This window comes from Wolffia australiana, chromosome 7, assembly GCF_029677425.1.
Source record: "Wolffia australiana isolate 7733 chromosome 7, ASM2967742v1".
Taxonomy (NCBI): Eukaryota; Viridiplantae; Streptophyta; class Magnoliopsida; order Alismatales; family Araceae; genus Wolffia; species Wolffia australiana.
The window spans coordinates 8,656,778-8,684,186 of record NC_135841.1 but is presented as its reverse complement, the minus strand read 5'-3'; the positions used below and the strand labels follow the sequence as shown (position 1 = coordinate 8,684,186).

The window sequence follows — 27,409 nt, the reverse complement described above, 5'->3', positions numbered from 1 at the left end:
CATGTAACATACATAATTACACATTAAGCTCATAATGCACACCAAAAATCATTTTAAAAGGATCTAAAAAACAGCTCAATCAAAATTATTCATCAAAATTTGAAATAGGCATTATTTTGAGTATCAATTACAATATTCCTACACGGTTCCCGATACTTGGGTTAACTGATATTGTTGATATCCCATAACAGATAATTGGATATGGATAATGATACTAGCACCCTTTCCGCGACTGTAGTTGTGGATCGTCCCGGATGTGGACGATGGACGGGACGGGACTAAGATCGTCCTGTAAGGACTGACGGTTTTTCCGTCCCGTTTTTCATCCAACCTTGCAGACGGGACGTTTTTTCCGTCCTGAGGCGAAAAACCGTCCCGTCCGCGTCACTGTACTTTAATTGACCATGACTAAAGAGGGAAGATGACGACTCATGATCGTCATCGTCGTCGCGGCTAGTTAAGAGATGAAGTTGGAAGCGGGAAAACCGAAACTGAGGCGGACGTGGGCTATTCGTTCTTGTTCTTCGTCGTTCTGCTCGCGGCAGCGACGATGTCGGAGTGGGAAGCGGAGGCGAGGGCGTGGCTCTCCTCTCTCCCCGAAGGCAAGATCCCTACGGCGGAAGAGATCGATGAATGGATCGACTATCACCGATCGCTTTTGTCGGATGATCAAACAACGCATGGCACTGTGATTCGAGATCGGATCCTTGATGTGCACCGAGAGATGTTCCCGGCAATGAGCCAGGGAAGTGCTGTGAATCGGCGAAATACCGGTGGAGTTGCCGAGTCCAGTGGCGGAGTGAACGATTCGTGGCGGAGTCTTTGTCGCGCCGAGCATTGGCTGCCTGTGTACTCTTGGCTGGAGTCTCTCGACACAGTGGAGGTGGTGAGCAATAAAGAGATCAAGGATTGGTTCAGGGAAAATCCAGATATCAAGGAAAATCTGTCCCGACGCACGCGGTACCATTTAATGCAATATATTCAGAAAGTTCACGCGAAGATTTTGAAGAGAAAGGGGAACTTTCAAAAGGCATGGTGTTCGAAATGGGCTGAGAAATATCTTACTTTTGCGTTTTCTTTCGTTTTGTTCCCAGCAAGTGAAACTTAAGTACATCTGTCATTAAGTTCTCAGAACGCAGTGAAATTGGGCTTCATCGGTGGAGTTCATAGTTGCCAAAGTAGCCAATAAATGTTGGAATTCTAGTGTTCTTTTCTCTGGTTAAGCGTACAAATTTTATTTTACTTTAAAAATTATTTCTTCTGCGGTAAGAAATGAACCTAGCACCTTTCTTTTGAAATCAGGGTATGGAAATAAGGAAGAAAAGGACAGCGGTTAAGGCTAGTAGGAAAGAATTGATGGGGAGTTCTCCAATTCCATGTATGCGTCCCTCGCTAAAGTTTTATTCGTGACTTTGCAGTTGGAAAAGTTGTCTAACGTTACTTATCTCTCAATCATTTCTTTGGCCCAATGATTTACTTCTGTTATTGATGTGAATCAATTAATGAATTTTTCTCAAGTATTATATCATTATCAATTTCTCTGATGCATACATATTCTTGTCCAATTTGTTGTCTTATCCCCTTTGTATTTATTGTATCACCGGGATAGAATCCTGCAGACCAGATCAGGACTCTATTTATTGTTTCAGTCACCCAGGCTGGGGTGTGGAGGATCTCCCTTTTTTCCTTATTGCTTGGCATGATAAAATTTACGCTCCTTTGAATCCGTCTCATTTCGTTAAGCATGTCATACCTTTCATTGAGCTGTTTTTTGGTCTTTGAAATATTATTTATTCCCATCTTCCTTGAATAAGTCTGCTGAAGCATTATGCATTATTTCGTCTCTGTTTTGTGTTAGCCCTGTTCGAATGTTGTCATCTTCTGACGACATTTTTTTCCAGATGAAAATTCGGGGGCAACAGTTAAACCCAATGCCCTACGATCTCTTCGAAAAGATGCGGCCTTCCTCAGATATGAGCTGTAAGTAGAGAAACTAGGTTCTCCCTAGAATCATCTTTCCTAACCTGAGGCTTGCATAGTTTGACTGCGTTGCAGAGGGAACTTGAAAATCTTCTCTCTGAGGGCCGTTGCAATCCTGTACAGTTCTCCCTCCCAAAGAAGAGATCCCCAGAAACTGAAAATTTTTCAGGGTGTGATCGAGAAAATGGGAATGGGGGATCCATGAAAGCTGGAGAATCTCTTTCTCCTGTTCCGGATAACTGTCATGCTTTGAAGGGATCAAAATTGAATGATGTCATGAAAAGAAAGAGGATAAAGGCCGAGTTTACTCCGGCGTGGTCATTTTGTGATGTGCTTTCTGGTATTCTCATCAGCTCCCCTTTCTCAATCCCTTCCTTGCCATGTTAATTAATTTTTTGTTTCGTTGGCACATCCTAATTATTTGATTCTATTGTGCCTTTAAAAGGTATTCCAGGAGCGCCAAATAAATAGACTTATTTTAGTTGGTTTTAGATGTGATTTCTTTAATGGAGTCTTCCAGGATTTCTCCAGGAACCGTAGGCCTCCTCGGGTTGCCACTAAATATCCTATTTAATAGTTCAGAATCCCATAAGTCTGCCAGCAAGTGTAGATAGCCCATTTTAGGTTCATGACTCCTATAACCACAAAGGGCTGAAACATGATTGTAATCAAGTGGGGTAGAATGAAAAAGATGTGAAAATAAAAGGGCGGTAACGGATTTCTGTTTTTCTCGCCCATTTCTGCGTCTTTTTGAAATTATGTTAGTGTTTGCCTTTCAATATCAAACAATCTAATACCTGATATCTGGGAAAGTATGGACGGTATGAGATAATTGTATTGGATATTAGATATTTTGCAGATATCAGATACTAGAACGGTTCTGGATATTGGAATCTGATATCTGCACTGAGATCCGGTATCTGGTTATCGTATTTTTTGTAAGGAAACTTTGTCACTTATGAAAAAAAATGGCGCATGTATTGTTTGATGTGAAATCAGTATTGAATAAGAATCCTATCTTGAATGAAGAGTCACTACGTGGATTGCAGTCGGTAATTAGTCATGGTTAATGGTTAAGTTTGGGTTGGTCAAAGTCGTTTCCTCTTCTCCATAGGCTATTTTGGATTTCTTCCATCCACGGTCCTCATTGGTTAACTTAATTGTACTCCTAGTTAGGTCGTTTCACATTATACTACACATAACAAACGAAAAAGATAAAAGATTTAATCCGATACCAGAGAATCCAATATCCATGATGCTATGCGATATCGTCATCCAGCCCCTCAGTTGAAACCGGATGCAGATATCAATACTGTAGCAACCAATATCTGATATCTCATCCAATATCTGGATGTCAGTCACGACGAATATCAGATGTCCCCTTTCAATATCCAGTATAGCATTGGTCCTGATATCCACATTCAGATGGCCAAATACTAAGATATGTTAGCGATGTAAAAATCTATTTCTCATAAATTAATTTTTGCAATTGATTTACATTAGAAAGATGTGTATAGTTTCATGTCTTGAAAGGTGGGCCCTTCAATGGTGTATATCAACATTAATTTGCTAAACATGTAAACGAACGAGCGCATTATCTATCTTTCTTCATGATGGGTATCACTTATCATTTACATTTTTTGGAGAAATTATTTATTCGTGAATCCCCAAGCCATATCATTGTAATTTCATGTGATATGTCTGAGTTCTTGTGTGTTTGAATGCTCGTTGAAGTTAATCCTAAGTATGCGTCAGTTTCTTGATGACTCAGATGAATCTGGGTTAAATGTACAGGAAAGGCTGCAGCATCCTCTACCCAAAACATTGTGAGGTGCTTGAAAGGGAGAGAATTGGGTGCAAGCTGGGCATGTTGCAGCAGGGATGCCTACGTTGGAAGAAATAAAGAAAAGTGGATTCCATTCCTTGAAGGCATGGCAACTTGTGTTTTTCCTAACAAAAATCCTATCTGCAGCTATTTTTATATTCCTTCTATCCTCATAGCCGTGCGGGCCCAGCTGAATGTTCACTGATACTTTGTTTAATGTTGCTTATTTATTTATTTATATTTTAGGTTGGAAAACCCTTGGGAGTCAATTTGATGGCCCTGCCGTGCTGGCCAAACGTAGGAGCTATTCCTCATGGGTTCCCACATGGTGTGCATACACATCGAGTGCTGCTGTTGCCCAGCCTTTTGGCAGAGCTGATGTGAGTCTAGCGCAAAAATGTTATGGCCAAATGTTATGTTAGATCATTCAATGTTGACCACTGGAGATTTACTATCTGGTATCAAACATTTTTTATTCCTAGTGAAAGATTCCCTAGGGGCGCAATAGCCTTCTGTTACTTAAATCATTTGGCTGAATGTTTATATCCCGGTGCACTATGTAGGAATATAATCCTGTCTCTATAATGGTACATGTCGAAACAATGAAACCATGTTAGCCTCTCTATTCTGAGCTGACTATTCACCTATAATTTGTTTGTTTATGACAACGTTGAGTAACTCTTTATGAGGATCTAATTTGGACTTTTTGGCCCTTGATCAAGAGAAATGTGTCTTCTTTGCACTTTCAAAGTTTAACCTATCCTAAATGAAAAGTTTCATGAGAAGCGATTTTTTCAATCAGGAGTTAGTTCAGCGCACGGTAAAGAAATAAAGTTATAAATGAAAGAATCATTTTCTTGAACAAACAATTTAGGTAATTTTCTTTTGTTTCTTCAAACAACTATTTTCTATTTACTGAACAAGTCATGGGTTGTTTTTTCATCGCATGTGATGAAATTTATCATAATGCTTTCCAGCAAAGTGTACAGAAAGTCCTAGATGTCAGATTTCATCCGGAAGGGGTTGCTCAACTCGTGTGCAGCTCTAATGAGGAAAATGATCAAGAGAAATGCGTCTTCTTTGCACTTTCAAAGTTTAACCTATCCTAAATGAAAAGTTTCATGAGAAGCGATTTTGTCAATCAGGAGTTAGTTCAGCGCACGGTAAAGAAATAAAGTTATAAATGAAAGAATCATTTTCTTGAACAAACAATTTAGGTAATTTTCTTTTGTTTCTTCAAACAACTATTTTCTATTTACTGAACAAGTCATGGGTTGTTTTTTCATCGCATGTGATGAAATTTATCATAATGCTTTCCAGCAAAGTGTACAGAAGGTCCTAGATGTCAGATTTCATCCGGAAGGGGTTGCTCAACTCGTGTGCAGCTCTAATGAGGCAAGTTCTCTTATTAGTGTTAATTTTGGTGACTTATTTTGCTTTACGAAGACATCTTTATCAATATCTTGTCATTATATTTTACAATTTATGAATAATTGGTTCAGATCCAATTTAAGCTATATGCATCTTAACCTTACATGAAAGAGGTTGTAATTAAACGACAACAATGTTTTGATGTGAGTGAGGGTTATCGTCTTTAAAAACCAATAACTATTGAAGGGTTGAAGTATGTACTCTCAGGACAACGTTGAATGTAAGAGAAAATGCATATTGCTATTGCACTTGGTTGAAATCTAAATACAGATACTGGTACAATGGCTAGTTTTAATTTTAGTGGACGTATGACGTGTCTGACACATGATACGTCTATTACAAAAATATGCAACACCGTAGGCTGTATCTGTTGATTCAATCTCACTCCAATGCAATCCCAAACGCTTCCAAAACAATCACAATCCAGTTGAATGTCAGGTTCCCAACGAACGGAGCAAGAGAGAAGAGGAGATAGAAAGAGAGAAGTTTGGCAGGAGGGACTATGCTGATGGACTAGATGGGAAGGATGACTTCAGATTTTCCTGAGTCAGGAGGATGCCTTTCCACACAAACAGGGATGGATGTCTGCGAGAGGAAGCAGTTAGGGTGGCGATGGACGAGAGGGGTGCAAGATTGCTCTCACGGTGTGTCAAAGTCTTCTTCTCTGGGGTGGATGGCTTAAGAGGCATCTGTTGTTTGGCCAGCCTTGGCTGGGTCAACTTATGCTTTTAAAACTGAGCTGCAGTTGTTGTTCGTATATGCCACTCTGTATCAGCAGTCTCACTGTAGTTTTCTTCCAGGGCTCAGGCAATATATTTTGGATATTAACATGATATTTTTTGAAAGAGATATTAAGATGATATGATGGCTATTTTATGAGGCTATGTATTTGATACGAACCTGCTGGTTTGTATCAGTGAGAAGATGGGAAGGGAGGGAGAAGACGCCGGGTTGGTAGTCGGCGTGCCGGGATGGACTACGGCAGGTGGGGCAGACGGAGTGGACGTCGCCTACGAGAGGGGTCCGGTGGAATGGACGTCGCCGGAGGGAGCCAGGCACATTCTTTTGATACTTCTTGGCTGCCCTCCTCAAGGGAGGGCTGTTCTATTTAAAGAGATTACAAAAGGTCCAAATGACCTAAATGCCCCTATTGGGCTAAATGATTAAAAAGGCCTAGAATACGTGGGGGTCGTATCAGTATTCAGTAGCCTTTTTGGATCTGTATATTGCAACTTCCAGATTCAGGGGGTTCACCAATTCATCGGGTGTTCACCCCTTTTATATTTTGAAAAAATTTCCAGGTTCTGTGAAATAAAGAACTATGATTAAATGGCCTTAAGAGTAAATTATTGATTTAATTTGATTTTTTTCTTGCTTTTCTCCGTGACCTTTCCTTTGTATTTTCTTAAAATGCAGGCGCCAAATGAGTTGCTTCTCTATAATCTTTTGTCCGGTAAGAGCATCCAGCTGTCAGGTCATAACTGCCAGGTATTCTTTTGCCAGGACATAACTAAGAGTCTTATATCCTTAATTTTTTAAAAAATAGTCTTATATGCTTCACCTTTTTGGGCATATTTAACTAAAGTCGCATCGATGTTCTTCTGTATCAAAATTATTTGCTGGATTAGATTTTCTGCCTCTTTCAGTTTTTCTCAGCTTGATGTATTTGAATCTCTTGATTTTAATGAATCCTTGAGAAAAGATGTTTGTCTTTCGAGTAGACTCTCTTGAGGTGGATATTGATGGAGATCAGACTTTACTGTACTTGCTTTTGGAAAAATACGGAAGAACGTGGATTTTAGACATCAGATTGTTGAGAATTTCATGCAGAAACCAGCAATTACAATTCCACCATATACGGTTTCTGTTTGTTTGGGAACTTGCGTTTCGATCTGAAGAATTTAACTTAATTACCATTTCTAGTCGCTATGAAATTAATCCTTCTGCAAATCAGGGTAGTTTTTTTTCTCAGAGGCTTTTATGTAAAGGTTAGGGTTACTCTGCCTGTTAAAGGTTGACAAAATATCGCAGACAGACTGCATTTTCTGCCCCCTGAATATGATTTTGACCTTGCATTTTCTCCAGTTTCTCCCATCTTCAAATCCTTGCTTACAGCTATTTTAACCCTCCCTTTACATGGATTGTCTTAATCTGTGGAACAGGTTCAAGCAGTAGAGTTCGCTGTTCAGGGTGCAAGTATCGTTTCCTGCGGTGGCAATTTAATGAAGGTATTTTATTTGGATGACCTAATATTCATTACGCTCAATGTAAGGCTGATCCTTTTGTGAGAGCTGGAGTGCTGTTCAATGGAAATTTAGATGCAGGATTCGCGGATGATGAGGATTTTTTCATCATCATCCGCCCATATCGTCATCGTCATCCATTGATGGAGAGTGGACAAGGACGATGATGACAGCGAAGTCATGATCTGCCCATAGATAATAGTGATGATGCTATGATGGTTTGTGACTAGAGGGCGTTAAAAAATATTAAATTTTAAGAGACATCTACTCTCCTCTCCTCCCTTCCATTTATCTGTCTCCTCTCTCACTCAATCTCCTTCACTGTCTGTGTGTCTGCCTATCTGCCTCTCTTTGTGTGTATCTCTAATATGTATTTATATCTCTCTGCCTCTCCTGATTTCTAGTCTCTCTTTATAATTTTTCATTTTCTCTCTCTCTCTCTCTCTCCTGATTTCTCGTCTCTCTCTTCATATTTTGTCGCTTTCTCTCCTCTCTCCACTCATGGTATCCTCTGTCATCTTTCTCCTCTCTATTCCTCCGTCTCTCTCCACTCTTTGTATCCTCTATCATATTTCGCCTCTCTATCCCTCGCGCCCTCTCTATACTTGTTCCTGCATCGTCACTGTCCTTGTAGTCATCTGCCACTGGGATGTTTGATGGGTTCTTCATTGTCTTTGTTATCATCATCCTGGCGCCAACAAATGACAAGGATGATGACAACTCGTCATTGTCATCAGGAATGGCAGACCCTATTTGGACGTGATATGGTTCTTCCATCATTTGACGAGCTCTTTCATTTGTTCATCGTTTATTTATATCAATTCGTATCCCTAGTATTGGTTTCAAATCGAATCCACTGATGATAATAATACAGTTGCTAAATTCTGAAGGCGTTAATCAAGATTTTGTGCATCCTCTTATTTTTTGCTCCCTTATTTATCGAAAATGTTTCAAATGCTCTGTACCAGTTACTTATTACATCGTGTTTGAGCCGGTCTGGGATGCGACCACCGGTTCTTGCCTTTTTACTCTAGGGCCGAACAGTACTGATGGAGGACGGTCATCAGTTGGACATACTAAAAAAATTAGCGCAATGACCGTCAATGGCTACCAATCATGTAAGTCGTCCAGATTGATATAAAAAATGAAATCTAACGTTCGTTTTAGACCTACATTTTAAGAGTTGTTCAGGGTATAATTCTTTAGAACTGCAGAAAGATAGAACTCGGTTGGTCAACTGAATGCACTCGAAGTTCATTCTTTGTTTCTTAGGTCTCGTGGTGACTAGTGGTGGGATGGGAGACGAGAAGCTGCTATTGTGGAATGTGTTGACCGGGGAGCTTAATTGTGACCTCAACGCTATTTTCAGGTGATTTTAGACGTAAACAATGAAAGATAGCCAAATATACTTTTTAAACTTCTATCACGATTATTTTTTAGAGCTAAGAACAAGGCCTCTCCGTCCATCGAAGCAATGGATTTCTACAACCAGAACTTACTGCTCTGTGGCAGTGACTCTTCACATGACGGCTCAGCCATGGTACAACTATGGGACATCGAGTCTCCAGAGTCTTATATATCATTCCCCGCCAATGACTCAGTGAGCTAATTAATTTTTTATTCAACTCTGCATGCTATGGAGCCTTTTTTTGTACTCTATATTTTTTAACTTTTTTTCAGTATATCACTTCCCTGAAAACAAACCCAGACAGCAACATCGTGATCACTGGTGAGTTTCCTTTGGAAAATTAGAAGCAACGACCCCGATCCACTGACCTCCAATTCTGCTTCTGTTCTTGGTCAAGGTGCTGGAGACGGGGCTGTTGACTTGTATGACATCAGAACATGCGGGACTATTTCTCAGCTATCCGTGGGACCTGGCTACGAGGTAGAGATTAAGGCGTGTGAACAATTAAAAGTTAGACTGATTGTGTGTCATTTGATGATTTTGTTCAGTTATGGTTCCGAGGTCAGGATGGATGACTGATGACAGATTGGATCCATCCTTTTCTCCATCCGTTCACGAGCCTTTGGGTAGAATGTGTCCAGATTTTACAGCCAGAGTTGACTTTGTAATTACTGTGCAGGTCACGTCTGTGGGATTCAGCAAATGTGGGACCTACTTCCACGCCTCGAGCACTCAGAATAACTCCATGGTGTGGGACACGCGGCTGATGCCGATTAGCCCCAGGCACCATTTAAGCAGCGTGGCGCTGCCGACTCGGCCTTTGCACTGTCTAAGCCACGGAAAACAGATGCCAACGGCTGAGCACACCGGCCAGCTTCCGGGGTTAGTTGAACCCTGAGGTACAGGGTGAACAGTTTGACTTTCTTTTTCTTTTCTCGCTAATTGGGTATTTTTGTGGCATTTTTAAAGCCACGTGGACGAGGGAGACCAGGGTGTAAATGATGCCAAGTGGCTTCAGAGGGAGCCAGTTTTGGTCACCGTGAGCGGCGATGGCAGGTACAATATAAGAGGCAGCTTTCTCAAGCCTAATTCAATGATTATACATTATTCTTTTTCTTCCAAAAAAGTAATTCTTTTATTTTTGGTGGGTTTTGTAGCATTGCAATGTGGGACGTAGCCCTTGGACAGCCGTGCATCAGGCACCTCATCAGCCACACTAGATGTGTGAATACTGTAGGATTCTGTCTGTCTCCCTCTGATTTATTATTTTCGTGAAAGAAAAGATAATTAAATCTGTGGATTTCACAGGTGGCGGTGTCTTCCGACGACACATACCTTTGCACTGGGGGAGATGATCAGAAAGTCGTGAGTTTCCTCCCAAATCTGAGAGAAAAAGAAAAAGGAAATACCCAAATTTATCTTGAAAATAATTGTGAATGGCCTCTTTGTAATCTCCGAGCTTCTGATTTTCTGTTTCCCCGGCAGGTTTTGTATCACAACCGGTACGGCACGTCCCGCACAAAATGGCGCCTTTCTCACCCACTGTAGACCTCGCCAAGCGGGATGGAGAATCCAATTTTTTGGGCAAACAGATAATTAAGATAAAAACTTCAAATTTTACTGTCAACATGTTTAGGGATCTACATGTCTGGACAACGACAACACATGGCGACGACGTCTTCGGATTGTCAGCCAAATCACGTCAAACATCATCATCAACAAGCTTTCATGTCTTCCGTCTGTCCATCTGTCTGCTGAGTCCCTTAAATCCGTCGTTATTCACATTGATGTCAACGCCAATGCCAGTCTACCATAATTTCCCACCCTGCCCGGAGATCGTCACACTTGCCGCTAGCTGGACCGACTGTCACCCACTCGATGCCAGTATTGCCGTTTTTCTATTCCTCTCTTCCTCGACGCTGCGCGCTGCATAGTCCGTTGTGCCCCGCTGCTTGATGTTTTCCCGTGTTTCCAATATCTTGTAAATAAAAACATGGCATTTTAAAACAAAATTGACCACTAAATACACATTATAAACTCCGGCAGTATAGTCTAGGAAGCCATCTGCATTGTCCGTTGATGTAAGATATGGCGTTGACCGTCATCATCATCCAATACTAACAACATCAACAGACGACTACTGCTGATCCCTGGTAGTGTGAGTCACATGACCAGGGATGCAAACGGGACGGTTTTTTTGTCTCAGCATGGAAAAACCGTCCCGTCTGCGTCCCTGCACTGATTCCGGACGTCAGATGTGACAATCTTTGTCCAATCCCGTCCATCGTCCATGTCCCGGACGATCCGAAACTATACCTGACCCACCTCTCACTATACAAGTAGTATCCTGGTTACCCTTTGCCGACGAACCCGAAGCAGGAGTGCTAATCCCGCCTCTAAAGTTGTGCTGTTTGTTTTTTTTTATGTAAACCTAACGGGGCAGTGTAGTGCAGGGACGCGGACGGGACAGTTTTTTCGTCCCAGGACAAAAAATTCGTCCCCTCTGCGAGGTTAAGATGAAAACCCAGACGGAAATTCGTCACGTGACGAACGGACGGGACAGTTTTCTTCCGCTCGGATGAAAAAATCGTCCCGTTGGGAGGTCTTGGACGGGACGATCTTCGTCCCGTCCATCGTCCACGCGTGACACGTCTGATTGCAGCCTACTGGGCCAGATTAAGTTGGTGTTTTCGGCCCATCTATCATCGGTGAGCCGGGCCCAGTAGCTGACGGTCTCTAGACTGCCAACGTGGCGCCGCTGGATATTAATCGCCGCCAATAGGCGTGGTTGTGGCCACGGAGGCGCGTCCACACGTCTCACCGCCAGAGCAGCTTAACGAAAAAATCTCCTCCGAGTCTTAGACTCGTTGGCCCTCCTGAGCCGTAAGATTGAAGGTAGACGTTAACTTCAATCCTGTGCCGCGATACGGCAGAACGGTCCTATATTTTAACAGACTTGAAGAATAACCGTTTGTTACTACAGGCAGCTTCCCTTCAACCTTCTCCATGGGGTCTTCTGTTCTTCCTTCCTGCACCCTCGCGGGGAATCATCTGCTTTCCAAATCCGGTGCGAGATCGGGGAGCGGCGATCGATGTTTCCAGGTATTGCGATTCGAATTGCGCAGCAGCGGGAAGATTGGAGGAATTCGATCGCCCTCTGTAGTTTGCGGAGCTTCTGCTCCGGCTTCGGCTTTCGCGTCTTCTTCCAGGACTCTTGTTTTCCGCGATCTACAGGCGGATGACTTCAGACATCCGCTTGACCAGCAGGTAAGCGTATCGGTCTTCTTGTCTTGTTATATCAATTTTGCCGTTTGCTACTGCTTGTCGAGCTGTATATTCCGTTGGATTTTTTATTTTACCGAGGTTTAGATGTCGATGTGCACCGCGCTCTTCCGCGGACTCATTTGCTTAATCGCCTTGCGTAGAACACGCTGCTGTTGAGGGCCGTTCCTGGACTGAAAGAAGTCGGCAAAGCTTTGCTCGGTGAGGATGATGTCCCTTGTTTATGTTTTCGGAAGCTTTGCTTTATCTTTATTTGGCCAATTGGATGAAAATCGCGTTTTCTAATCACGAAATGATAAGTAAATTATTTTTCTCGTTGAATTTCAAGTTCCACTAGGACACGGAGCTTACCCATCAAATCTAGGGTTAGCTGCATAGCTCAACTTTTCCATTTACATTGGCGTCCTGAAATTTCCCAATCAGATAAAAATACTAGTGTATTTTTAGCTTCTTCCGCAGAAAGCTTTTCACGTTTCTTTTTTTTCATTAGATATAGACAGTTCAATGCGTTCAATTTGTTGGTTTCCGTGTTCTTTGAGGTTTTCGTTTATTGTTTTTGGTTATCGAAGCGTAGATTGATTTCGTTGTCGTTATTGCCATCTTAGGTCCCGTTTCTGAGCAAGTTATGCTGCTGGAGAACATCGGAACTTCTGTCCTTGTAACTAAAAATCAGGTCAGTCTTAGGATTCTATTTACGATGTATTCGAGGCACTCCGAACCCGCGCTCTAAAATTGTAGTGGACAAAAAAAAGTCGAAATCATTATCTAACAGCTGATTTTGTTCTGGATTTTCCTCGGCCTAGATTTATCCTCATCACATATCCTTGTTATTCTGCTTTCTCATGTCTCATTTCTTTTCTACAGCTTTCTGATCTGCACCAGTTATTGATAGAGACTTCAAAAATACTGAATATCGAGGCCCCTGATCTGTACATCCGTCAAAATCCTGTTCCAAATGCATATACACTTGCCATTAGTGGGAGGAAGCCGTTCATTGTAGTTCATACAAGTCTTGTTGAGCTTCTAACCAGGAAAGAGCTTCAGGTACTATGTTCTATTTCTATTTTCAAGATAAAAACTTCACCTCATCTCTTCTTACGTCAACGGTTTCATGTGTTTTTTCAAATACCATAACCTATTTGGTCCTAGATTTCAAATAGAATTTTGCATGTTCATGTTGGAACTTGATTCTTCAGCGAACAAAGAGCGTTGAATTATTCCTGTTTTTTCCAAGATGTTAGTTTTAAATGTAATTCTGTCACTCAATGAAGCGGAATCCGATGTATTCCTAAAATAAGGGTCGCAGTATCAAGGAATTTAATCAACGTTCTTGAATACTAGAAAAATCCATCTTTGCTCTCTGTTGGATTGACATGGAAAATTTTCTAGTCTATAAACCTTTGATAATCTGTGAAAACCTAAGAAAACGAACGGATAAGTCATATATCTGTATCGATAATCTTTCGTCATTTTTAGTTCAAACTTTCGGTTGAAGATCAACTTCCTGCCATAATGTTAAGAATATTAGTTGTGCCCTAGCTATCAACTGTAGCTGTTATCACTGTGGTGAGCGCACAAAATCTAACACTTTTCTCTTTTTCATCTACGGTGTTAGTAACCACAAGGGGCACACATACATAAGTGGCTCACTCAAAAGTTTTCGTATCTTTCCTATTGCTCACGTGTGACACGACAGCTCTTTTGGTATTTTGAGATGAATCCCTTTCTGACAACGCTAAGTTTACTTGGGTTTCATTTTCCGACATGTCTTTAATGCTATCTTGGTTGAAAAATACGTAATATATAAAACTTAATAATATTATCTTTCTTAACAATGTGGGTGCTGAGAGCATCATTTCTCATTCAGAACGATCTTTTGTGAACGAAAAGAACCAACCTTAAAATTCTAACTTAAAACCCCTATGATTTCTTCACGTTTTCCTTTACCAGAAATCCCGTTCTGATTCCTTCCTCTGCAAAACCAGGCGGTCTTGGCACATGAACTGGGCCATCTGAAGTGTGACCACGGAGTGTGGCTCACATTTGCAAACGTTCTTACTCTGGGCGCCTATGCTGTACCTGGTAAGGTTACCTCCATTATCAAATCACCATTAAACAGATATAAAATCCGAAAATCTTTACTATCTTTTTTCTGCCTTCTCTTCAACCATACCAGGTCTTGGCGGGTTCATTGCCCAGAGATTAGAAGAGCAACTTTTCAGGTGGCTTCGGTCTGCCGAACTAACCTGCGACCGAGCTGCTCTCCTCGTTACTCAGGACCCCAAGGTAATATACAACCTTACCGAGATTAAAATGAAAAATTTAAACGGAGATCAATCGTTCTTTTTTCTGTTTATTTTTGTCGGATCGATTGTCATCCGGAAATTGTCAAATAATAGGCGATGGCTTATTAGTAGTAAGCTGATCCAGTCGATTAATCCTTGGTGAATAAGTAGGAGTTACCTTGTTCATCTTATAAATTAAGCCGAAAATTGCATGACTTTGACTTAAATCATGTCTTCGTTAGTTGGATATAATCAAACAAAGAATCCGTAATTTCTGCACCCAAGAAACTAAATTCTGGAAATTTATAAGAACTTGTGTAATCGCCTGGTTTCCTCTTGATTTTGAACATATTAGTTGAATTTGACTGACTCCTGTTTCATCAAGAGGTGGTCATCTCTGTCCTGATGAAGCTCGCTGGCGGGTGCCCGTCGCTCGCCGACCAGCTTAACGTCGACGCCTTCTTGGAACAAGCCCGGTCATACGATAAAGCTTCTTCCAGTCCTGTTGGCTGGTACATCAGGTCTGCTGCCTAACCCATTTGATTCAACTCTCGAAAGAATAAATTGCAATTTTTTAATCTTTTCTCTCTCTTTTTTTTGTTCCAATTTCAGAAATGCCCAGACTAGGCAGCTGTCCCACCCTCTACCTGTTCTACGAGCCCGGGAGATTGATGAATGGTCGAAAAGCCGCGAATACAAATCTCTGCTTAACAAGGCCTCTCCACTTTGATCAAAAGGTTCTCATATACAAATGGGGCTTGGGTAATTTTCTAGCCTCCAGTAGCTAGAAAATAAGGGTCGCATAGATTATTCTTTGTCCCAAAGTTTTCCGGCTTGAAACTTAATATGGGTTACTCTCGGCCATTATGCCCATATAAACATTGTAAATATTCATACGAAAATGCAAACAGTATTTATATCCTCTTTGTATTTAATGTAGATTTCTGTTTTTACATATCAAGCAAAGAATCCTCCATTCGAAAAGGAAAGACAGAACATCCCTCACATAAATGCAAACAGTTTCTCACATGCCTTTTGGGTTGTTCCTTCTTTTCCTTCTTGGGTAATCCTTTGAAAAGACGCGTTGGGTATCACAATCATATGTTAAATGCTTTGCATTTTTTCTTCGAAGATCGTCTCCATCACGTTAATTAAAGAAATTCCATTCCAGAAGATCTGTTAACAGGGCATACTTTCTGCTGAAGAATAAAAATTGATGCAGGGTCCTGCATGAAAAGCTACTCTGGTAGCAGTTAATGGGGAAAATATTACATGTAAAAAATAAATAACTAGTTTATGATACAGGATATCATATTTCCTCCAAAATTTTTGTAGATTAAGCAGCAACTACCCCGTCATAATAATATCTTCAGAAGCCATGCTATGATCAGCGCATGGCTGCGACAGTGCCACCAGATCTTCAAACCGAAGTGGACTTTGACGAGCAGTGAATTGGAACAATACCTGCACAACCAAAATATATTATATATAAAGATAATTATGCATACCTACGCAAAATGATAATTCAATGTAAATATATGAGACAAGAAGGAATTTTCGGGTATAAATAAAAAGTAGCCTGGAATTTTCATTCAATCTGAATGCATGAAGAGAAAGGCGCATATATTTCTCAAAGAACCTGGCATAGCTAAGAGTTTATTTTGCACGTCCTTTGATGATAAAATAATTATACATAAAGCTTTGATTCTCCATGAGAACGTCCATCAACTCACCTTAGAGTAACTATCGGCGAATCCACGCCTCGAATTGGATTTTTCAATGAAGATTAAATCAGCCATTTCTAGCCTCCCTTCACATAGCTTCAAACCACCATCACCAATCGCAAAACGTATGAGCGAACCTGGCCTCAAATTCGACTGCAAGATGAAACAAGAGGTAAAATAAAAAAAATCAAATTCTGAACTGATGATCAAGAATTAGGGTTGGTAGAGAATTCATCTTTATCTTTTGGATCACAACAAATTTTTAGTGCCATTATCATCCGTGTTTGGGCTTGGACGAATGACAATCACAATGATGACGAAGATTCATCACCGTCCACGTCCACTTCTCAACAAATTAGGGTTCACAACGAATTCGCCATCGTCATCCTCAAATGTCACCATCATCATCCATGTTCAGGCTTGGAGTAATGAAGAATCGTCATCAATCGAGGAGGATGATGCTGATGATAGTTTGTCATCGTCATTGTTCATCAATCCATAGATGACTACCCTGAAGAACCTAAAAAACTTTGATATAAATGACATTAAAAAAAGGAAAAAAATTAGCCGTTTCTAGAACAACAATCCATCTCTGACATAGAGCACAAGATCCGAATTAGCGGTTTGATATTTCCTCCTAATTTGTCATCATATTTGCAAGAGGATGGCGATGCCAACGATAATTCATCATCATCACCATCGGTCATCCAACTATGGATGACGACCCCAAAGAACAAGGTAATTCAGGGGAAAATACCTGCTGCTGGATAAAATCTTTATTGAGGCAGCTGAAGACGACAGGGGGGTCATCAGAACTCGTTACTTTGCCATCTTCTTGCAACTCCAAGACTACCTGGCCAGTTCTCAAACAATATAAAATATATAAAGTTCAGACCCTGATATCTCTTCATGAAGATTTAAATTTCTTTTTTGAAAATTCATGAAGGTCTAAAATAAACATTCAACACGCTTGACTACAACGTCAAAGTACCAGCTTCAATACACATCATAAATCTAGATTTTCAAATGAAAAAAACCTCAGCTGAAAAAACGCCAATTCTCCCTTAAAACACAGAGATAACACCAACATTAGAGTTTTCGAATTATTGTCTTCATTTTATGTTAGCGCAGCTATGGCCCAAATGAAAAGAACGATAAAAGATGAATTGAGAGCATTCTCATCTTCGTGCAATAAATTAAAAAACAATTATTTATTTCATATCTTACAAATTATAACAAATAAAGACAAGTGGAAGCGCTAGTTCCCTTTGCCCACTCCACAAATCGGTTCGACCATTCAATCGCACAACTAGTCGTTTAAATGCCGTCTTTCATGAAGCCTCAATTTGACCTTCAAACGAAGAAAATGGATTCTAATCAAGCTATTATTTCTACAGAAACCACATAAAACCTCATCTCTCGGTAGGAACTGACCAGTTGTCTCTCAGGAACTTGTCCTTGACTATCTGTATCAAGGAAATATCGACTAGAATGCGCATCTTTCCATACCAATGCCAGCGGCGTATAACCTGTTTGATAATGAGCATGCCTGCCACGCAAATATGATTGAGAATTATACGGAACAACCGAAAATTAGTCTCAAATAAATGATTTTAGCAATAAAGTTCGATATAAATGGAATTCAAAAAAGGGATAATTACTCACTTATTGTAGAACAACAATCCATCTCTAACATAGGGCACATGACCAAAATAAGCGGTTCTAAGTCCGCTCTGAGTACAATCATAAACAGGACAGGTGGAAAACCTATACTTGTGATAGGCAGACGGAGATTCACACGCTCCAGATTCCAAAAGCTTGGAATTCAACCAGAAAAATCTGAACTCGGCACTGCAATCGTACAACGAGTAGCCTCTCCAACATAACACATCAATTGCATAATAAGTCTGATCCCCCTGTTAAAGACGAACACAAAAAATATGTAAAACACAAAAATATTGATTTAAAATCCCAAAATAACAGGCGAAAATCGAGTCACCTCGTGAAAAATGCAATCTAGGATGCAGTAGGACTGACTGGGCCCGGACCCGTCCTTCGTCCTCGCACCGCCGGGTAGATTAGACGGAAATCGATGAAGAATAGACCCATTTCTGCATCGGCTTATGGTTGTTCCATTAGAGGAAACCACAAAGCAGCGTTTCCCTTCCGGCCGTGGAAAAACGTACCTGAAAAAAAGTAAAATCATACATATAATTCAGGGATTCAGCATGCACTCAGCAAGTAAAAATATCAATCGGCAAGTAAAAAATTCTGCAACAGCTGACTAAAATTAATCTGGAAACTCCTTTTTCAAATCAGCCAACTCTCCATCTGATTTTGAGAGAAGAACAAGAGGATTTGTGACGAACCAATCTTCTTCTAAGAGAGGAGGGACGTCGATCATCCATTCGGGGAGCATAAGTTGGCGGGAAAACCACCGCCTTGACTCGGAGCCCTTTAATTTCGACGCTTGTATCACGTCGAGCGCCGGTTCCGCCGTCTCTTCCGGCGGCGATCGGGGCTCGTCTTGGAGGGCAATCACAGAGCTCGCGAGAAACCGCGCGCGGTTATGCGCGTCGGCGCGGTGCTGCGCTTGGCGGAGCAGCGCCTGCTCGCGCCGCCGCTGCTGATCCGACACGGCCGCTCGCTTGAATGGCCTTCGAATATCGTGCGGCGCCATCTCCCAGAGATCGTCGAATTCTTCGTCTCCGATCTCCCTCCCGCATCGATCACCAATCCCCGATCTCTGCTCTGGAGAAGAACGCACTCTCCAGTTTCAAAAAAATTAAAACTTTACTCTCCTAGACTCTGTTTATAGCTGGCTCAAGCATTCGCCGTCACGGATGACGATTCGTAGCGTTTAAGAACGATGACGTTGACGATCCGCTTAAGCCCAAATCCTATCATCATCCGTCCAATTAGTCACTTACAGAGTACCATCCGACATCTGATATTGGGTTGAATATCACAGGATGTGGCAGATGCCAGTAGACATGGTTGTTCTGTTCTGTTCGTTTGAAACGAACAAAAAATTCGCACAAAAGTACCGCACAGGGCCTTGTTCTTTGTTCTGTTCTTTTTTTTTGCAAAAACGAACAAAATTCTCACATTCAAACAAAACTAGAACAAAATTCGCACAAAGCACACAATAGAACCGCACACGGGTCTGTGCGATTATCTGTTCGAATTTGATATTGTTCTGTTCAGAAAACCGAACTCAATTCGCACAAATTCGCACAAAAGGAACCGAAGAACCATGTCTACCTGTGATATCCTATATTGGACAACTGATATCGGTTATCAAGGCGGTTTCTGATATCAGTTATCGGACAGATATTGAATATCCATCCGACATCTGATATTGGGTCGGATATCACAGGATGTGGCAGATGCCAGTACCAGATGTCAAATCCGATATCCGGATATCAGTTTGAAAATAGAGGAATAGTGTCCCGTCTGGAAAAAGTATAAGGTTTACATCAGTATAAATACATGTGGTCTATAGATTGTTAGAAGATTCATGTGCTATATACCAAATGCCAAACCAATTGGCTAATAATGCGCTATGTGGTGAGAGCAAACTGGCCCATTTTGTACTGGGACAGAATAAGTACGATTTTAAATTTGAAATATAAATTGGAACCATAAAGAAAATCATAAAATACTCAAACAAACAGTATGTATGACTCACGATAGCTTCATTACAGAATTATTGAAAATATATTTTGAATTCATAAATTGGATATCAAAGAAACTGATATCCGACATCAATATCCGATATTGTCATCGAACCTTTCAAACGAGGTCGGATGCCGATATCGGGACGGATAAGGGTATTGGAGAAGTACTATAGCAACCGAGATCTGATATCATATTCCGGCATCAGGATATCGGTATAGACAGATATCGGAAAGCCCATTTCCGAGATCTGGTCCAGCATCCATCCCGCTACTGTCACCCAATATCAATGTTGGGAGGGGCAAACACTACCTTTAACTGAGGGGACTAACTATTGCCATCATGCGTCTAGCTCCATGTCGTCTGTCTGCGGAGTTCCTAAAATTCATGGCCCTTCACCTCTTGGAGTCTGACCCGAGTATGTTGATCCACCATTCCCAGTCCTGCCTGGAGAGGTTCCCACTCCCCACTAGCTGGAGCAATGGTCGCCCACTGCTTGATGCTGGTGTTGCTCGTCGCTACGTTTCTCCTCCTTGCCGAAGTATTCGTCACCTGCCAATTCACCCGGCTGCGGCCTGACACTAGATATTTTTCTCAAATTTCTATGATCTTGCGAATATAACATGGCATTTTAAAACAAACTACACACTATAAACTCGACATGTGATGCTAACGGCATTATCTTCATATAAAGGACCGAATGTCATCATCTCCACTACTGCCATCGTCTTAGGTATGGTTGGACATTTAGGTCTAGGGACAGCTCAGACCGGACAGACAGGCCGGTAAATTAGGTCTGAGGGTTAAACTGGACCGGAACCAGAAATAAATGATTAAATATTTATTTAATATATTTTTATTAAAACTTTAAAAGTCATCCATGCTTATGCTTTCATGTTTCTTACTACTCTATCGTATGTTGACAATGAACATGACTTGTCTAGTCTGACTTTGACATTAACTAGTCAACGGCTAAAACATGAGATGAGACTGACCAGGACGTCGGTGGATGACGAACCGATGACGATATGTAGATAACGGTTATCGGTTGACGGTGGAGGTTGAAGTATAAACCCTTGGTGGGGGTTTCTCGGCGGCGGCGGGCAGCCATGGACGGGAGGTCGCCGCCGCCTGGGCAAGAGAAGGATGGCGGCGGAGACGAAGGTAGCGGCGATGGTGGAGCTCGTTCTATGTGGAGGCACCTGCAACTGTTGGTACGCGCAGACTCCAAAGAATCCGTCGAGTACATTCTCCAATCTCTGTGGCGTACTCGCTCAACCGGCCTCGATTCCGCCGATCGCGCGATCTTCCGAGAAATGCTTCAGCTTCAGTCCGATTCTGCCCTCGATCCCGTACCCGCTTCTCCTTCAATTTCTCCGTCAAGGGTTTTCCTTCTTCTTCGTCGCCATCCACTGATTTGGGGTTTTCTTCCTCAGCTTCTTCTGTGCCTCCGGATGCTTATTCGGAAGTGCGCAATTGGCGATGTACGCAGAGACGAGATCCAAACGCTGTTCCCGGAGGAGGTAACGCCGGAGTTGCGGAGGTTGCTTACGCTGCTCTTGCAGAGATTTCAGAGCGAGTGGCGTGAGGACGCCGGCAAAGACAAGGTTCGGAGAAGCTTGTTCATTGCTTTAATTTGAGCAAGTGGCGATCAGATTTCTTCTTCTCAGGCCTCAATCTTTCTGTCTTTCTTTACTTCAGGTCTCAATTCCTCGATTGAAGGCTGTGACATGGAACATGTTGGATCAGAATGGAGAGTCTGGGGGCTCTGTTCCGGCAATAACTCTGAAGGTGATCCCTGTTTAAGTTTCATTCAATCCAATATCAAATCAATCAGTTGAAACGCAAAGAGAGAGAGAGAGATGAGTAAAATGTGTCGAATTTGTTCTATTTTAAAGCAAATTATTCATCTTGCAGCTTGAAGCTGGAGGTCAGGCTCTATCTAAAGACTCAGAAGTAAAGATCCAACTTACGCAGGAAACTCTGCAAACAATGCTGAAATCCATGTTCTGCATAAGGGACCAGTTATCTTCTGCTGTGAGTGCATGATCCATTTCATGAAACATGCGGTTATTTATTTTGTTTTTTATGACAGCATTGTCATTTGACATCTCAGGTTGGTGTACCGACTGGTCCTCAGGAAAGGGATGATGCCCAATAGAACGAAATCCATTGGAACTTGAGAAAAGAGTGCAGGAATATTGAAGAAAACAAACACCCTCATCGCCGTGGCCAGTTTGAAGCTCAATGTAAGTAGAGCAAGAGCTCTGGGCTCTCTTTTGGGCGCAATAATTTAAGCCCAGAATACAATTTTCAGCGCCGGATTGCCCAAAAAAAGGTTTGAGCACCTAACTCCGGGTCCCTCATGGGCAGGTGCTCGGCCTCCTGAAGAAAGCTCTTTATAAATGCTGGCAGAATTTTCATCCGGGTCAGATCGCTATGCTTATAACCCTTTAATGAAATTGAAGTGGAGAACAAGATTTGGCTGCCTTTGATCGGCAGACGGTGGTTACCCTGTGGGAGTTGCAGAGGATAAGAGGAGACCAGTTATGTGCAGAAATGGACATGGGCATGTGTCAGTGAATAGATCATTTTTTCTGTGAGTTCTTCCATTTTGCCTCTTTTGAATTATAGCGTTCAGAGCGATGCTTAGTTTCTCCCATAAGGGCAGAGCTCCCACTCTTCGTGCCAAAGGTGCAAATGAGCTCCATCTCAGTTCCTTGCCAAAGGCGCTACAACTTCATGGGGGAGATAAAGCAGTCGCAGGTGCAGATGCTTGTCTGCCACCGTGTCCATGACAACTAGGCTATGCATTCTGCCATCCTCAGGGAAACTAACCTGATACGATCCTGTAACCCCAAGGGTATCTTAGGCATTTTAGTCCATTAGGGGCATTTTAGTCATATCATGCTCAGGGTAGATTGCTTTCTTTTCTTATAAATATGTGTAGTCCTCCTTTGAGGAGGGCAGTCAAGACTTAGGTAAGATCGGCCTCTTGGCTCACTATCTCGATCCTCCCTATCTTGGTCCCGTCCCCTTGACCGTCCAGCGATCCCATGTCCCCGTGATCGTCTCACCAGATCTTTAGCTGGCTTCCCTCCAATCTGATCCCTACCCTTGCCGTTCGGTTCTCTTCTAGTCTCCGACGATCCCCGTCCCCACAATCGTCAACCCTTCACCGCGTCATCAGGCAGCTCGTCCCTGGTTGATCCTTACCCCATTTGTTCGACCCCTCCTATCATTCCCGTTTCGACTCCCCTACCCGGGAATGTCTACCTCGCCTCGCCCTCTACCCTCCTTCCGATTCGAACCTAGACTGAGGTTCTTATCATAACCTTAATAGGTAATTAGATTCAAGCGCCTACCATTGCGTTGAAAGCTATAGCTGATAGAAAAGATGCTACTTCTGAATAGGGTTCACCCAATTAATATCCGTCCGTCATCCGGTATCAGACAATCGATATCCGATATCTGGGAAAAAATGGGACGGTACCAGATATCGGACAATATCCGTCTCTACGGGGTAGACGGATATTAGTACCGGATACCTTAGGTAGAGAGACGCAACAGATACCATATGCCGGTTATCGGTTTTCGATATCCGAATATCGGAACCGGTATTGACAGTAAAAATACGATTTTCATATCAATGTATAACTTACTGTTAGGCCCCTAAATAGGCGGCATTCCATGCCCAGATGCCTGCGTGCTTATTGGGAGGGCGTGTCCATTGTAATTTGGCTCACGACATTAAAGGACTGAGTCATTATGGGTAGCGACGCCCAAATACTTGATCTTTCAAGCCATTGCCACTGTTGCTGTTAATTCACGACAGACTGTGCACGTGCCCGTCCACGCCCAAGGCGGGACGGATCAGGTACAGTCCGCGTGTGCTGGGCGCGTGGGCTGAACGGTGTGTGTGCGTGCGCGCCAAGCGCCAATGCCAAGCGCCACGCGCGGGCGCCAACGCTACCCGCCAGCGCCGAGCGTTGCGCGCGGAAGCGGGAAGTGTTGCGCTCAGCTGCGGGACGCGCAGGCCGGGCGGCGTGCTGCGGTTGCAGCGGGGAGTTGTGCGGAGTGCCACGCAGTGGCCGCGCGGGTAGCGCGCGCATTGCGTGTGCGGGGCGTGGGGCACGGGGCTGAGAGACATCCCGCCAAGAGACTAAGGCATGTGGCGCACAGAAAGCACCGAGATGGCACAACGGGCGCGTAGCGCTCCTGCGGGAAGTGCGGCATGCCGCCCAGCTTTGGGGCGTCGAGTGCGGCGGCGTCGCTCAAACTGCGTGCTAGAGTGTTGACACAGGTGCTGGTGGCGTGTGTGATCATCAAGGTAGGGGTGGCGTGTGTGATCGCCTGGCCCGCGGGCGCGCGGCACCCGGCCCGGCGCACTTGTGTAGCGGCAGAGCGGGCACGCGCACGGAGCGACGGCCCTGAGGCGATGTGGCAACATTACCTCGGCGCAAAGTGCCTCGTCTCGTTCGTTGCATCACCCCTCGTCTTCCCCCATGTAATCATCCCCAATGATGATGTACTCTTTATGATATGAATGCAGTGACCCTATTCCCTAACGGTGCCTAGCACCACCATCTACTCTGACCCCTTCTATGCGATCTTAAGCAATCTACAAAGCTTCCATTGCAAGAGATCAAGGCTGCTTAGTGTTTTGCTCCAAGCATTGAGGCCGGCACATGCCATTTTCAAGCAAGAAATGATAGCGAGGACATCAATACATCACCGTCGAACGCGTCACCTCGATCAACTGGAGTCAACACGTCTGCTATGGACCCAACAGCGAAGTCAATCGAAGTCAACCCGCCACGGTCAACCGAAGTCAACACCAAAGTCAACACGCCGCAGCCGTCGACAAGCACGTCTCCATCCGCGCACATCCCTACGCGTGTCATGACACGACGCTAGAGGCTGCTCCACAACTGCCCTTTGGCGTGACACGGCGCACATCTTTACTTTCTCGTCTCTAATTACTCGTCATTTTCTCTTTCCTCCAAGGCCTATATATAGGCCATTGTTTTCAAGAAACATTAGGCAATCATAATTTCAAGAATTGAGTCTCAGTTAAACTCTTCTTGGAGGACTGCCCAGCCTCCCTCTACCTTTAAACCCTAGCCGTCGCCGCCGCCGCCGCCGTCGTGTCGCTGGCCACCACCTCTCCCCATCCATCTTCTTCTCTTCCACCTTTCTCCCACCCTCTCTCTCTTTCTCTCTCTCGTCTGCCTCAGGCGCCCTTCCAAGGCCGCCCAAGGCAGCCTCCCAGGACGCCTAGGGCTGCCGCCCAAGGCCGCCCAAGGCTGCCACCTCAGGCCTCCCCAGGCTGCCCAGGCCGCCACAACCAAGCCGCCTAGGCTCCGCCCAAGGCTGCCCCTGCTAGGGCCGCCCAAGGCTGCCCCGGCCGCCCCAGTCAGGCCGCCTAGGCCACGCCCAAGGCCGCCCCTTGCCAGGGCCGCGCAAGGCTGCCCAGGCTGCCCTAGTCAGGCCGCCCAGGCCACGCCCAAGGTCGCCCCTTGCCAGGGCCACCCAAGGCTGCCCAAGCCGCCCCAACCAAGCCGCCCAGGCCCGCCTAGGGCCGCCCCTGCCAGGACCACCCAAGGCCGCCCAGGCCGGCCTAGCCAGGCCACCCAGGCCACGCCTAAGGCCGCCCTAGCCAGGACCGCCCAAGGCTGCCCAGGCCACGCCCAAGGCCGCCCTTGCTAGGGCTGCCCAAGGCTGCCCAGGCCGCCCCAGCCAGGCTGCCCAGGCCCGCCCAGGGCCGCGCCTGCCTTGGCCGCCCAAGGCCGCCCCTGCCATGGCCACCCAAGGCCGCCCAGGCCGCCCCAGCCAGGCCACCCAGGCCACGTTCCAGGCCACCGCCCAAAGCGCCTGACTCTGCAACAACGACATCTACTCATTACCAAGGCCGTTCAACGCCCGGAACGCCCAGAATCTTCCACGTCCAGTGGGCCACTCAACGCCCGAATTCGCCCAGCCTCATCACGATCTGAATTCCCCGCAACCTCTTCACGCACTACGGTGTCGAAGTACGCCTGAACTCTTTGGTGTCGAAAGTGTTCTCCGTCCAGTATTTTCTTGAGAAGTTTCCACCGCCGTCAGAATTAGATTTGGTTTGGGTTTCCCACTTTCTCTCTCTCTTTCGAGTGTTTCTTCGTGACGCGAATTCGGATATTGATTTCGGTGCTTAGGCATCGTGGCGGTGGGTGAAGACAGTACTCCCGCCCTCGACGAGGATCGGAGCTGCACCACCAGTTTTTCATCAGTTTTAAAGTCCGAATCCGACCGCGTGTATTTCTGTGGCTGTTTTATCCCTCCCTACAAGCCCGTCTTTTACCCTTTACCCGTCATCATCCATCCGTCCATCCCCTTAGTCACCTTTTCCTTATTCGTCCTACGTCAAGAAACCTAGCTCGAGATTTGACCGTGTGACACTTACGTAGATTAGCATTAAATGGTTTTAATATATTTTCAATCACAGTTAATATATAGAGTGTAAATTTTTTATTTTCTTCCATATGGGATAAGAGGATTTGAAGTGTAATGTGAACTCAGAATCCCGTTATCCCATATGGGAGAAATTAGAAACCTTTCTCTGTATATATTAAATGAGTCCGACTATACATTAAATGGTAAATTTCTATTTTAATCTAAACTTGCCATATTTAATGGACATCATATTTGTTTATTATTTAATACGTCGTCCTCAATAAATAGAAGTAAAAAGTTCTATTTTCTTCCATATGGGATAAAGGGATTCGGAGTTTAACACCAAACCTGAATCATGTTATCTCATATGGAAGAAATTAAAAATATTTGGTTGTATATATTAAACGAGATGTGTAAACAATTAAAAAACCTAATTACTCTCTTGCCCACGTTAATCGCCTAACACATATAAGTTAATAATATTTTTAAGTATACTTTCGATGTGGATATCAAAAACCGTTATCCACACCCAATATCCGATGTCGTCATCCTCCCCCCTGAGACGGAGATGGATGCAGACATTGAGACAGACATCGGTATCGAATATTGGCACTGTAGCAACCGATATCCGATACTGATACAACATTCGTCCTGATACCGGCATCCGGTACCCGTATCGGGACATGCAAACACTACTTTTGAAACATTTCTGGCCTGGGTGCTGATTTCAACAGTAATTTTTGTGATTAGTATTGTGTCTTTGCTTCATCACCAAACAAGAGTCAGAGCCTCACATAGAGGAAATCTAGATGCCAATGACAGAGGTCCTTTGATGCCATCAAAATTCAAAGACTCATCCCTGTAGAAATCAATTTCTGCATGATTAGAGTGAGAACATTATTTTGAAATATTTTTGGATTGTTAAATATTTGCCACACATATCCACTATATTTGGTTGGAAATTTTGGTAACCATACATTCCATAGATTGTCAGAATCAGAGTTTCCTGATAATTAAAAATCAAGTTTAACTCATCTGGCTTAATTTTATGGATGTAAAAATAATCAAGTCGGTATAATGGTGTCTTGGAAACTCTGTAATGGATGCTAGAGAAACCTCCC

General features: G+C 43.5%; 4 protein-coding genes across 5 annotated transcripts; 3 read left to right on the top strand and 1 right to left on the bottom strand.

Annotated features, from left to right (window-relative positions):
- Positions 1-479: 479 nt before the first annotated feature.
- Positions 480-10,514, top strand: LOC144705602 (ribonucleoside-diphosphate reductase subunit beta). Its single transcript, XM_078578368.1, has 19 exons — positions 480-1,030; positions 1,303-1,378; positions 1,902-1,980; positions 2,040-2,320; positions 3,775-3,909; positions 4,052-4,185; positions 5,126-5,200; positions 6,653-6,724; positions 7,399-7,464; positions 8,471-8,597; positions 8,752-8,848; positions 8,920-9,079; positions 9,160-9,208; positions 9,285-9,367; positions 9,567-9,769; positions 9,857-9,943; positions 10,045-10,120; positions 10,196-10,252; positions 10,373-10,514. The coding sequence occupies exons 1-19, from the start codon at positions 551-553 to the stop codon at positions 10,433-10,435; spliced, it is 2,400 nt and encodes a 799-aa protein (XP_078434494.1). The 5' UTR covers positions 480-550; the 3' UTR covers positions 10,436-10,514.
- A 1,340-nt stretch (positions 10,515-11,854) lies between these two features.
- LOC144705307 (Peptidase family M48 family protein) lies at positions 11,855-15,409 on the top strand. Its single transcript, XM_078577913.1, has 8 exons — positions 11,855-12,154; positions 12,313-12,370; positions 12,775-12,842; positions 13,034-13,213; positions 14,155-14,251; positions 14,346-14,455; positions 14,842-14,975; positions 15,067-15,409. The coding sequence occupies exons 1-8, from the start codon at positions 11,894-11,896 to the stop codon at positions 15,182-15,184; spliced, it is 1,026 nt and encodes a 341-aa protein (XP_078434039.1). The 5' UTR covers positions 11,855-11,893; the 3' UTR covers positions 15,185-15,409.
- Positions 15,410-15,647: 238 nt separating this feature from the next.
- LOC144705306 (snurportin-1 protein) lies at positions 15,648-18,963 on the bottom strand. The gene is made up of 7 exons (XM_078577912.1): positions 18,548-18,963; positions 18,178-18,364; positions 17,844-18,094; positions 17,613-17,727; positions 16,936-17,031; positions 16,188-16,331; positions 15,648-15,918 (listed from the first exon to the last, which is right to left on the bottom strand). Exons 1-7 carry the CDS (start codon positions 18,856-18,858, stop codon positions 15,802-15,804), a joined length of 1,221 nt encoding a protein of 406 aa, XP_078434038.1. The 5' UTR covers positions 18,859-18,963; the 3' UTR covers positions 15,648-15,801.
- A 1,972-nt stretch (positions 18,964-20,935) lies between these two features.
- On the top strand, positions 20,936-22,484 carry LOC144705946 (uncharacterized). Of its 2 annotated transcripts, XR_013582152.1 has the most exons (6): positions 20,936-21,208; positions 21,293-21,463; positions 21,558-21,647; positions 21,774-21,893; positions 21,973-22,105; positions 22,230-22,484. XR_013582152.1 is itself a non-coding variant. In XM_078578813.1 (5 exons), exons 1-5 carry the CDS (start codon positions 20,966-20,968, stop codon positions 22,015-22,017), a joined length of 669 nt encoding a protein of 222 aa, XP_078434939.1. In that variant the 5' UTR covers positions 20,936-20,965; the 3' UTR covers positions 22,018-22,484. The 2 variants fall into 2 exon arrangements, 1 of the variants encoding a protein (XP_078434939.1); XM_078578813.1 differs by having other exon boundaries at positions 21,973-22,484.
- The last annotated feature ends 4,925 nt before the right edge of the window (positions 22,485-27,409 follow it).